Source organism: Struthio camelus, chromosome 7 (assembly GCF_040807025.1).
Source record: "Struthio camelus isolate bStrCam1 chromosome 7, bStrCam1.hap1, whole genome shotgun sequence".
In the NCBI taxonomy this organism is placed as follows: Eukaryota; Metazoa; Chordata; class Aves; order Struthioniformes; family Struthionidae; genus Struthio; species Struthio camelus.
In genome coordinates this window covers 6,487,149-6,500,426 of record NC_090948.1, presented here as the reverse complement: position 1 = coordinate 6,500,426, position 13,278 = coordinate 6,487,149, and the positions used below count along the sequence as shown (strand labels likewise).

The following is a 13,278-nucleotide window of genomic DNA, read 5'->3' as shown; positions in this document are numbered from 1 at the left end:
TTTCTTGATCTGTTATTGAAGAGAGGCAAGAAAAAAGGAAATGCTTGGTGAAAAGTATTGGGAGGCGGGAAGTGAGGAATCAGAGAAGGCAATTTTCAATGAAATCATGATAATTAGCAAAAAATTCCCAAGAAATGTAGAGAGTAAAAATTCGTATTTTCCATTTTGCCTGAATGATTTTTCACAGGAATGGTCACCTTCTCATAACTTAAAAAGCTTGAGAAAGAAGCAGCTAGCAGCTCGTGAGGCCATGGCCCGACAGACAGTTGCCTCAGATACTGAAGTGAGCAGTGTAGAATCTTCTGTTATCAGGTATTTCTGATTACTATTTCATTTAATGCTATAACACATCACTTGTTGTTTTGTACTGTATACTGTCGTTTTACAGAATAGAATATTTTGGAGTGGATTTCTGGATGCCTATCAGGTGCAACAACTTTTTGGGCTCCTTTTAAGCACCTGAAAAACACAGGAAAGCTTTCAGACGTGGAACTTTGATTTAATGCTGAATGAGAGGAACAGTGTAGCCAAGCAGGTCTTCTGTCCGTTAGTCCATTAGTTATCTAATTCTTGAAGTAAAGCTCTTATTTGGCCCTTGAACATTGTCACAAGTATATAAATGAGTTAACTGTTTTTTCTGGTAAATTGCTTTGAGGGAATATGCATTTTTACACTACTTCTGTCATTAGTTAGGGAGATCTTGACTCACAATTCTGATTTCAGAAAACATCTGTGTCTCACTGTGTTCTCTTTAAAGCTTGTTACAGGAAGCGGAAAGTAAATCTGAGCTGAGCCAGAACATTTCTGCCAGAGAGCACTTTGTGTTTACTGATACTGATGGGCAGGTTTATCATCTCACAGTAGAAGGAAACTCAGTAAAAGACAGTGCAAGAATTCCTCCTGATGTGAGTTCCGATTTTCTATACAGCTGTGCTTTAGTTTTTTTCAGTTGCCAGACAGAAAAAACATTAGGAAAGTGCATTTTAACAGCAAGTGGTCACTGCATTCAGTTGCTTGAAATATGAAATAAAAGTTCTAACTTTGAAGACAACGGTTCTCTCTTTTTCATGTTCTTATGATTTTCTATTTAAAAAATGTTGGAATAAATGGTTTTTATATAACCTAGAATTTTTTTAGGCTCTGAGTTACTTTCTGGATAAATGACACAATATATATTTTTCTTAATTTTAGTAAAGCACGTACAAATGGTTAGGAGTAACAAAAGAAGAATTATTTGGCCTTTCTGAGGTAGACAGCAGCCATGGAGTTTGGTTATGGTTATGATTTGAAACGTGACAATTTCAAAAACGTGATTTTGGACGTCAGTGGATTTTGATTAAAGTTTTCAAATACATTTTATTCATTGCCAGTTATTTAAAGAATTTCTAGTCTTGCGTTTTTGTTTCTGGCTTTCTGGATTTTCTTTTTTTCTTTTTCTTTTTTTTTTTTTTAACTTTTTAAAGACTCTATAGCTCCTTTAAATATTTAGTAATTGTAGTTTTCCATATAAGTTTTAAGCAATGTTGTTTTATTGCCAGTGAAATGGAGATGACTGGAATAATTTCTTTCTGTAGGAAACATTGTTAAGATACGGTCCCAAAATTATAAAAAAGTTAGGAATATGTTTTTAGAGTTAGTAGCACCCGGTTTCATTTTACATAGTGATAGTACGTAATATTAATACCATATAGTAATATCAAATTATTAGTTGGGAAAACTTCATATATTTTAATTTGTTGCTAGTAATATCCTTTGAGAGTTTTTGGGACAGCTTTTTCTTTATCGGAAAATCAAATGCTTACATCATTTGCACATGAAACTTAGCTGCTCATATGCATCATTCTAACCTGCAGAAGAAGGAAAAATTCTCATCTTCAAGAGAATTTCTGTTTTTAATTAGGTTCTTTGACTCTCTTAATCTTACAGAGTTTAAGCATCAGTAATATATTGCACATAGTTGCTCGCCTCCTGCTTGCGCCTGCTTTCTTGAATGATTGAAATAATCTTAAGTCAGAGCCCTCATAGTGCCAAACAATTGAGTTAGTCATGGGCATAGCTTTTGTAGGCAGATATTTTCAGAGACAGCTTTACAGGTAGATAGGGCATTAGAACCTGTCCGACAGGGTATAGTACTTGCAAACACTTTTTAGATGGTACTAATGTAGATATTGTTGCTTTCCTGTAGTCATGATAACGGATGGTGGTTATTTCTGTAAAACTGTGAAGCTGCCTCTGTGTCTGTTTATGTGGATCTCCAAAGCATGGGGTTGAAACATGATTAGGCACTGTTAATGGATTTTATCTTATATCTTGAGTGGGCCAGATCCTTCTTTTGTGAGTTTAATTTTTTTTTTTTTTACTTTAATTCAATCTTGGAGGCATTGGTAAATTGATCTGTCAAGCTAGAACCTTTTTATTTTTGTGTCCCACTCTAGCATGTGCTAGTATTGTGTTTAATAATTGAAATCTGTCACCTCTGACTTTTTTGCAACAAGAGACAGAGAAGTGTTTTCTATTCCTTTATGCCTAAAATATCTCAAGAGGAAAAAATCTTTTGAAACGTACTGAAGCAAATTTGACTGACTGATAGATGTTTATATTCAATTGAATTGTTTCTGTTTTAACTGAGCAGAATTTGATCTATTCATTTCATATAACATTTGAAAAAAATGAAATACTGATGTTGAAATGCTCGTTCCTATGTTTGGTCCTATTAATGGCATGATTTTATTCTACTTCTTAAATATTTCCAGGGAAGTATGGGTAGCATTACTTGTATTGCTTGGAAAGGGGATACCTTGGTTCTTGGAGATGTTGATGGAAACTTGAACTTCTGGGATTTGAAAGCTAGAGTATCCAGGTATGAATGCAAATTACATTTGACAAATGTGAGATAATGAGTGTTTGAATGTGTGATTCTTTTTTTTTTTCCTCATTTCTGTTCTTCACTGTAGATGGTCATCATTTGTGGTATTTGAGGAAACAATGCAAGTATTCCAAAATAAAATCTCAAACACCTTCTGCCTGACAATTCTTTGTATTTCCCATTTTGTGTTTTCAGCTATTGTAAAATAACATATTTTATCAAAGTTTTGATATCAGCTGAATACCTTCCTCATTATGGTAAATCTGTAATGACTTCTAATAAAATGTTAAATTTTGTAGTATAGGTTTCAGGTATCTAATCTCTTTATTTTTCATGATAGTTTGCATAGCCATTTGTGTGTGTGTGTGTGTGTGTGTGTGAGAGACACACAGAGAGAGAGAGAGCGAGCGAGCGCGCTATATAAATATGTACAATATCAGAATAACTAATCCTTATGGAAAGGATTTAACCACCCTCAGTATTAGCTGTAGAAAGATGGATGTTAACCTTATGCTTTTCTTTTCTTAGGGGGATCCCTACACACCGAAGCTGGGTGAAAAAAATACGTTTTGCCCCAGGGAAAGGAAATCAAAAGCTTATTGCAGTGTACAGTGATGGAGCAGAAGTTTGGGATGCAAAAGAGGTACATATCTGCTGTGTTTCAATATGCATTTCTTTGCAAAGTACTCATACCACTTCTCAAAATCAGGAAGAGTACTCAGGGTTTAAGTTTTACCTAGCCATGATTCCTTGCTGACAGCTATATAATAAAGTTCTCTGGCTTTTCTCAGAGGACTTCTAGTTCCTATAAAGCATTTTCAAACTGCAATCATATAAAAAGTACCTTTCACTCATAAAGCTGATATGTCTCTCAGATGCTCTTTGTCATTTTCTAGTAAGGTTTTGAGGCACACATTGAAGATCTAAGGGGGAGGGCCTCAATCTTGGTATTTGGATCTTTGAACAGGAGAGTATTTTTATGAAAGGTTTCCGAACTTCTGTGCATATTAAAGAGTGTATATTTTTCCATGCATAGATTTAATTTATTAGGGAATATCAGGAAGCTAGGCAGTTAATAATTAACATTGTCTAACTTCTCATCTTACTTGAAAATTCTGCAGCGAAGACATATGAAACAAATCCCAGATTTATGAAGATGTCTTTCAGGGGATTATAGTTACCAAGGGAAGGGAAGGATAATTATACCATTTTAACTTAATCCCCTGGAGTAAGTTCAGAGTGCAAAACTGGTATTTCAATTTTTTTTCTGTTCACTTTGTAGTGAGCACCAGTTCCTAACACAGTTATTTAATTTGGGCAGTATGAAAATCTCCTTTGATGATTAGAGTTGGAGCAGATGTGACCAACAAGTTTGAATTTTGTAGGCAGAGTAGAAACCCATGAGTCTCTCCTTCAAGAACATTTGAAGAGCTTTGGTGCCACAGGACTTTCCTCCTGTAGCTGTTCCCTCTTCTTTTGAGACAAGAGAAAGTGTTTCCCACATGCAAGTCGTAAAATGCGTTCAGAACTTCATCTGAAAATCTGTAGAAATATTTTGTAGTCTCACTCCTATAATCCTTATAATTCTCTCCTTAGAACTTCACCTTTGTCTACAACCAGTTAAGCAATATGTCCATATTGCTTGCTAATGTCCTCAGCGCTAAGACTGATCGAGCTATTGTATATTACATCTCTCTAATTCCATGCTTTGCTCTAGAATAAGGGAAAGGAAAGAGCAGAATGTTGATTACAGGGGAGGCTTTGATAATGTTTCCTTATATTAACATTTTTAATGTTTGTGATGTTACAGAAGGGGAACAAAATCTGTAACTGCGGACATATGGTTAAAAGTGCAGTTCAGAAGGTTTTGCTCATCTCAGGGGCCTCTTTTGTTTATTTTGTGGATAAGAAATAATCTTCTTTACGTAATGCAGTATTCAAGTTAGGTGTAAATATGTTTCTAGACAAGTTCAGTATTTAACAAGAAAGCATAAGTTTATGAAGAGAAAGAGTTAACTGATGAGAACCTCACTTCTGCCCCGATGCACATATGCTAGATTAAGGGACCACAGTTGGAGGTAATGTAAATTCCCACCAGTTTGCCCTGGAAACTTTATTTCAGAAAAGATACCATGAAGGCAGCTATATGGCTCTACTCAAAAAGATCTTCTCCCAGATCCTGGTTGGGAAAAAGTATTGGCTCAGGGCAATCACATGCCCTACTCCCAAGGTTTTTAAGTTTTCTACCTTCCAGAGTAGACTGTTATTAAGATGATATGACTGACTTCAACCTCTGTTGCAAATTTTGGGGTATTTCTCATGGGAGTGTGACAGAGCATTACACTGTATGATAGAGAGCACACTAAAAATGAAAAATATCTCATCTTTTCAAGGTGCAAATGGTAAGCAGTTTAAGAAGCGGAAGAAACGTCAATTTCCGAATCCTGGATGTAGATTGGTGTACTTCAGACAAAGTCATCTTGGCATCAGATGACGGGTGCATTAGAGTCCTAGAGATGTCCATGAAACCATCATGTTTTAGAATGGATGAACAAGACTTTATAGGTATGTTGATTTTTCTTTTGCTGTCAATCACTAGATATTTCATTTTGAAAGTGGACTATAAAAATGTTCCGTACTTCTAGTAGACCAGAGAACGTTCTTATGCAGAAGATTAGGTATCCCGGTAGTATTTTTCATAGACAGAAAATTTGTCTGTTGTCATACAGACAAATTTTGTAGGCTTAAGAAATATGATGTTTGTACAATACAAGTTTAATCTCCTAAATAAGCTCTACTTTTTAATATTTTAATTGAAACATTAGCTGGCAAAATATGAGCTTTCTTTTACAGATGTCTAGAAAATTGATGTCAGAAATAACGGTTCATCACCCAGGTCTCCCTACATAAATCACTGAAATTATTGCATGATTTTGCAACGTCTGTTAATATGCGGAAGCGGGTTTTTTTTTAATGATATTTCCAGATATAGAAGCCTGCTTGTAGACTAATTCTTTGCTTTCCAAAGTAGATTTTCTCATGAGCTCTAAACTGTTGGTAGTTAATGCTGTATGACTTTTTTGCCGTACACTTAAATAGGGAATTGGAGTAGTTAAACTACATTTTGCTATTTATTACTTTTACATTTATAGTTTAAGGGGACAAACAGACTGTGCAGATAAATGGTAAGCACAGGAAATTCTGAGTTAGAGCGTGCTGTTTTTAAATTATGAGCCAACTGAAATAAATGTGCAACGAATTACTATTCAATATGAGTAATATTTTATGTAATTTGCTGTTATATGTGCTAAAGATTTTTGTTCACTGTAGTTTGTGAACTTTTGTCTAAAGAAAAAATAAATTTAAAAATCAGAGATCAGTTTAGCAGCACAGGTGTCTGTTAAGAGATCTAAGTTTAATGAAGGTTTTAGTTCATTCATAATTACATAATTGATCTGGGAAAGTTTAAAGGAAAATTAAAACTAAGAACTTATCGTAGTTTAATAGTTTGCCATTTCTTTCTGGTAAGTTACTAGAAACCCAGAAACTTAGGAACCTTGCTGGATTGAAAATTCTATGTAAATTTATATCTTTTGATTTACTTATTACTGCCACAGTGGCCGTAATAACACGCACTTGCATTCATGCTGGAATATTTTTGAACAGAATCCTCAAGAAAGTAATATTCTAAAGATTTGCTGCTTTCTTCTACTACTAAATTTTCTTCAGCTGGCGACTTCAAAATAAAGACCTGTGCTGTTTTGTAAACTAACAGCCACTCTTGGATGCTTCTGTTGAAATAAAATCTTTCTATTTCAGCTGTCAAACAAGCAGTTTAATCTAGTGGCGTGTTACTATAAAAGAAGAAAAATACTCTGTTTCTTGGATGTCAAAAGTCAAATCTCTGTAATCTAGCTACAGCTTTTAGATAATCATCAATATTTTACTACAAGAAAAACAAAATCCTGAAAAGTTAAAATATATTACAAGATTTAAAAGAGTCTATTGGGGTCTCCTTAATGGAGGTAGAAGTTTTTCAGGTTCATATACCTAAAAATATTTTCTTTAAAAAAAATTACTTCTTTCAGGTTGTGCAATATGATTTATCAGAGCAGATTGTTTACCAACAGAAACAAGAGCACTCCTTGCCACTCTGGTAGAATATCAGTCTGTACGTAGTCTGTTCCTGCTTTTAAATTCTCAGTTAGCAAATTTGAGTAATTGTGCCTCTAGTAATAGTTGTGTATGTTTATTTTTCCTTTTTTCTTTTTTCCTTTTTTCCTTTTATTTGACCGCAATAGAATGTAGCATCATGTATTGTTAGGCCAACGGATTGGCATATCTGTTCTCCATTTGTTAGCTTAAATTTAGATGCATTTTGACAGTTGTAGGTTCACTCCCTTAGCTGCTTAAATACAGCTGAATGGTCAATTTTGGATCTATAACTAACTTTTTGGCAACTCTGATGAAAGGGAAGTGTTTCTAGCTTATGAGTTGTTTCATTTCTTTCATGTTAATTATCAGAGGAGAGCGAACTGTGCACTCCACCTCCTGAGAACTCATGTCAGAGGCCAGTCTACTGTGTAGGGAGCCACAAGGGAGTATTTGCATAGATTAGTCCTCAAAGTGAACAGGTTGCCTTATGACATTTTCACCCAAAAATATCACCAGTGTCAAGCCAATGAAGATAAAACTACCTTCATGAATAAAGAAATATTTTTTTGTCCTGCCCTTTCTGTGTCAGCTACCCAGATAGATGTTTCTTTTATTCTGATGTTCTCAGGAAAGTACTCTGAAGAAGAGGAGAGGATGATAAATATGATCTATCAGTCTGTAGTTTTCCTTTCATAGAGTAGTAGCCTAGAGGTCTTATGAGGCTAGCTTTCTTAGGAGAAAGAAAAGATGCAAGATTTCTTGAGGGCTTTAGTTAAGCACCTTCATTGTTAGTACTGTTTTACTTCTAGTCAAGGTTAGCTGTACAGATCCTCCAGAGCTTCTCAGATCAAATATTGTCAGAGAAGAGGTAAATTGCGTCATTGTTGCATAGTTCCTGAGGAATGCATAGTTCTTTGTCTCTTCTTTTCTGGTGTTCCAGATAACTGCTTTTGTTGTGGTCTTTTTGGTCTTTAGTCCTGTCTTGACTCTTACAATCTCATTAGCACATGTAGATTCTGACCATGACCTACATAACAACAAAAAAACTGTGATGTGAGGAGCTATGCTGTGGGGTGTACAAGGCAAAAAATCATTTATCACAGCTATTTTTAGTATCAAGTAAATGTTCTGTAATATTAAACTATAAAAATTGATGTTGTAAAACCAAGCAGTCAGAAATCAGGATATGCCAGGATTAAGGTTGCCTGTGATTTAACTTCCCTTCTGCCTGTATACTATGGCAATTTTTAAATTCTGAAGTCATGTTTATAAGATACCTACATCATTCAGACCCTATGAATGACAGTGAATAATTGTGTAATAATGTAGCTGGTTGGTATTTATTTTCATCTTAAGTCACTGGGTAGCATTTACTGCATATCATCCAAACCTCATACTGAATATTACTGACTTTTTAATTTATATGACAAATAGATAGTACTATAATTTTTATCTTATTTCATATCGTACTTGCAGATATAAACATGTATTTAACCCCTATTTTAAGTGGAAGAAGCTACGATTGCAAAGTAAACTAAAATTATTACCTGCCAGCTGGGTATGGGTGCCCAAATAATTAGTGGCTTTTATGATCAGAATGGTTTTCTGCAGATTGATATTTGAGCTTCTAAGTGTTTAATTTCTTGAAATATTACACCTTGTAAATTCAGTATTTCTGAATTTCTCATTCCAGCATGGTGAAAAACTCTGTGCCTTCTATGAGATATGCTTACTTGAATGTAACAATAAATTTTTATGTCTAGGAACCCATTTTATATATATGAAAAGATGTGATTTATGACTTTCTTCTGGTGCTTGCAAACAAGGGTGGTACTACCTTTTATGTTTAGTAAATAGAGTGTTATTGCTCATAAGCCACTCAACAATGAATCTTTTCCTTTTCTTTCAGAACCTGCATGGTGTCCCTATCTCCTTGTTCCAAGGGCTTCATTAGCTTTAAAAGCATTCTTATTGCATCAGCCATGGAATGAGAAATACTGTCTAGATATTTTACACATGTAAGGAGATACCTACATATATTTTTATAGATATATATGAAGCATATATATCAAACAAGTTGTTGACGGTGAGATGTTGACAAGCCGTAGGTGCATACAGGACATAGAAACAAGAGAAATGAGCAAGGAAGGAGAAAATCAGATTCTTACAAAATCCTTGTAAAGGGATAATGCCTTGTAAAGGGATACATGGGAGTCTGTGAACATGGACAGGAAAGAGAAGAGGTTGTGAATTGTGGTGGGTGTAGGAATTCACAGTATCTGTGGATTTGTGGCAGTGAGGAAGAGAATGGTGCTAGAAGGACTAACTGGTTGCAGATGCTTGAATAATATTTACATATTTTGTGAAATGGGTAAGGCAGAAAGCTAGGGTTGACGATTCTACTGCAAACAGGGGAGAAAAAAACAAGAAGAAGAGTTACAAGATGCAAGAAAAAGGATTATACAGTTACAAGAATGTAACTACTAGGATCTCAGAATTGGAAGAAGTGTAAGAGAGGAAGGTGACTTAAGAGTGAACAAGGTGTTGATATTTTCAGTGTACTTCGTTAACTTCAAGGTGAATGAATAAAAAGAAAAGGAGGAAAGAAACGTTAGTGTCACTGATTCAGTGAGCTTGAGAGACAGCAAAAACAGTCTTTAATTGTATTTTGGGACTAGTAACTAGAGCAAAAAATCTTGTATGAGTTGCTTTCCCTAAGAATACAATAAAAGGTTTCGACATGTGCTCTTGTGTATTCTGCTACCAGTAATTCTCTTCTGTTTCGGATAATATTGTCAATTTGCTATTTTTTTAATGCAGTGATTATCCAGAGAATGAAAATATTAAAAACCTGATTCAAGAGCAGCTGAATTCATTGTCCAAGTAAGAATCTTCTTATTAAAGTTACTAATACATTGCATTCAGAGGAGGCACGAACCAAAACTTATGGTGATTGACAACTTAATGGCAAAATAATGCTTTTTGTCTCATTAAAGATAAGCTTTGAGTAATGACAATTTTTAATTGAAGCACATTTAATAATGTTTATGTAATTCCTAAAGATGACCCTTTATTAATTTTTTAGAAAAAATAATTTTTATTTTCTCTCATACCAAAATAAACCATAATACATGCTTAAATTTTTTTTTTTTGGTAATAAGCAAACTATCTTGAAGTAGTTTGTTAAATAATGAATCAGAAATCAAAATGTCCTGTTCTGGCTGTGTAAAGTGTGTTGGAAGTCAGTATTTTTAACATGGGCTTATTACGGCAGTGGCTGCGAACAAAAGATTTGAAGACACTGATTGGAATGAGAATATAATTTCTAATTCACTAGCGAGCATTTGTAATTTATTAGGCAGTGCTTCTCCATGATATATGGTCATTTTATGTTGGTCCAAACTGTGTTGGACTTGAAGGACACTGCTACTTAAATATTCAAAGGTTTGTTAAGATCTTTAAGCTCTTTTTTTTTGCCAATCCAAAAAATACGTAGAAAACCTAAATGCATGCATGTGGACCTTTTAAACTATTGCACTGCATATTTATATAGTTATTTGTAATTGTTTTAATCTTGTAGCCTGTAGAATCACTGCAAAGTGAATTACAGCTTCTTATACACCTAGATGGTTGTTCCTTTTATTACAAGAATAAAATATTTTTGACAAATTGACTGGTGCTATTTAAACTGGTGGAGTGGCTTGCTCATAGAGATTTAATTATATTTCAAATTCTGTGCACTTCCTGTTGCAACTTTTATTTGATAGATGCTTTTTACAGTTCTGAAAAGAAGTTGTGCATTTCAGTTTTTGATTTTTCATTTATTAGGTAATAGATGTTATTTGTATTTAAAAAAAAAAAAAAAGGGCACAGCATTTTTACAGATTATTTACAATTTTCTCTTTTTGCAGTGACATAAAGAAACTTTTACTTGATCCAGAGTTTACGCTTTTGCAGCGATGTCTTCTAGTTGCAAGGTAGTAAAGATTCATATAACCGTATAAAATGTTTCTTAACAAAATCTTGATCCAATTAATGCTTACGAATGCTCATAATTTTTAGCTGTCAACTAGTTCTCCACTCTGGGGACTTGCTGAGGTAGTTGAAGTTATGCATGTATTTGAGTGTTTTCAGGAATGAGAATGGAAATGTAACCTTACTGAGACACTTAGTTTCATTTACTGGGTGTAGAGAACTTCAGTCTTGGTGGTACTTCTGTAAATGCAGTTCTATAAACCACATTAAACTTAGTCGTACAGTGCTCAAAATTGTAGCTCAAAACTGCACATCATACGAAATATTATATGCAAACACCGGGAGGGTCTGTTCTTTCTTTCTTTCTTCTTTTTTTAAATTTTTTATTTCAAACTTACCTGTTCTGTGTTAGTTTTTTGCTTAAACTATGATTAATTTTAGTCTGTCTGTAGTCACAGATTTTTTTTCAAATTATTCCCAGTAACTTGCTTACCATTGAAAGAGGATGTTGGTGATTAAGTGTAAAATCATAATTAAAAAAGCAGTTAAACATTTTTTTATATGCTGAACATTCCCTCATACCTTTATGAACATGTCGTTTTCTCTCGTAGTAGTCTCCTACTTATTTAGTTTGCTGAATGTCATTCTGTAATCTTTTTTTGTAATTTACCACATTGTTAATGCAAAGTGCTTCTCGTGCCCACAAGAATATATCTTCTTTGTATAAATATGTTTTAAATTTATAACACATATGTGGCGTATGAAAAATATCATTGTATTTCTCATCCTGATTTTTATCTTCTCAGACTGTATGGGGATGAATCTGAACTGCATTTCTGGACTATTGCTGCTCACTATTTGCACAGCTTATCCCAGGAAAAACTCTCAAAACTAACAGATACAACCACTGTCATTCAAGAAAAATTGGTCAATCCATTGGATATATGCTATGATGTGCTATGTGAAAATTATTACTTCCAGGTATTTCAAGGAGTTTAAAAATATATTTAATAAGAATGTGATCAGAACAATCAAAGGTCAACATGATAGCTTTTTTATTAACTGTGAGCTTTTCTCTATGCACATTTCACTTATATTAAGAACATACAGCTTTGGGTTAAATCAGTCAGTATTATTTAAAAATAGGGAATTTTTGGAACTCCCAAAATGTTTCCATATTTTTGAAATGCTTGCTTTCATCTGTTCTATTACTCTTATGTTTCTGATTTTTTATTATTATTGTTGTTATTATTATTATTATTCTTTGTACAGAAATTCCAGCTTGAAAGGGTAAATCTCCAGGAGGTAAAGAGATCCACATATGATCACACCAAGAAATGTGCTGACCAGCTTCTTCTCCTAGGCCAGGTTTGTGGGTAATATCTGGATTTTTTTGTTCTTCTTCCCTGTCTTATTATATGCTTATCCTACTCAACTAAGGTTATGTCTGTTTCAATTCATATGTGTTGCTTCATGGCTGTATTCCCCCCATGGGTAATTTTTTCTGTCTTAGTATGTTATTACACTGTAGACTGAGTGTAATGACCTGGCAGATGGTACTGTTGGCCTGTAAAAGTCTTTCCTTGTATCTTGTGACTAGAAAGGAAAGATTACATTCTGAGTTGCCAAGAAATGACCAAATAATAATATTGCTTGTATAGCTCAGTCTGCACTTAGTACTTCTGTTGAAGGTATCAAGAGGCGTGCTTACGCTTTTCATTGGCGTGCCTCTGAACCAGCAGGTCTGTACTGACCAGTGAAACACTGTACAGAACTGCTCACTGAGACCTTGAAAAAAGTCTTGTCGCCTTTGTACAGGATATATAATTAGCTGAATTTTCTACTAATCCAGTTATACTGCGTCCACTTCCAAAAACAGCTTTAGTGCTACTAGCCTGAACTTAAACGTTTCTGTGCGACTGTGCATTTGGGCATGTCAACAGTTATAGCTAAAATGTTGGCAGAGTTGCTTAGGCTTTACTAACTATAAGGAGATAAATTATAAATGCTGATTTATTGAATCACTGTGCTGGACTGTATTATATATTTAATATGGCTTTTCGCTATTTCCATAATTATTTAAGCCATCAACTTGATTGACCTCAACTAATTGACTTACCTAAAAGTTAGGTACCTCATGATAATGAAGAGGCTGAGATGGCATGTCTGGAGAGTGATTCGTCCCATTCAGAGACAGGTGTCTACAGTCAGTGTAATGAATCTTCCTGGTTAAGTAGTCCTCTGTAGCATCTTCAACAGGTCATGGAAAGGCAGCTACTGTA

At 34.3% G+C, this 13,278-nt stretch overlaps 1 protein-coding gene across 6 annotated transcripts in view; it reads left to right on the top strand.

Moving 5' to 3' along the window:
- Positions 1-13,278, top strand: part of WDR11 (WD repeat domain 11) — a 172,284-nt gene that overhangs the window by 151,833 nt on the left and 7,173 nt on the right. For all 6 annotated transcript variants that reach the window (XM_068951571.1, XM_068951572.1, XM_068951568.1 and 3 more), the window contains 10 exons: positions 188-312; positions 758-905; positions 2,754-2,860; positions 3,395-3,509; positions 5,260-5,431; positions 8,931-9,039; positions 9,842-9,904; positions 10,933-10,998; positions 11,803-11,977; positions 12,269-12,364. In XM_068951571.1, coding sequence (XP_068807672.1) covers positions 188-312; positions 758-905; positions 2,754-2,860; positions 3,395-3,509; positions 5,260-5,431; positions 8,931-9,039; positions 9,842-9,904; positions 10,933-10,998; positions 11,803-11,977; positions 12,269-12,364 — 1,176 coding nt within the window. The remainder of the gene's footprint in view (positions 1-187; positions 313-757; positions 906-2,753; positions 2,861-3,394; positions 3,510-5,259; positions 5,432-8,930; positions 9,040-9,841; positions 9,905-10,932; positions 10,999-11,802; positions 11,978-12,268; positions 12,365-13,278) is intronic.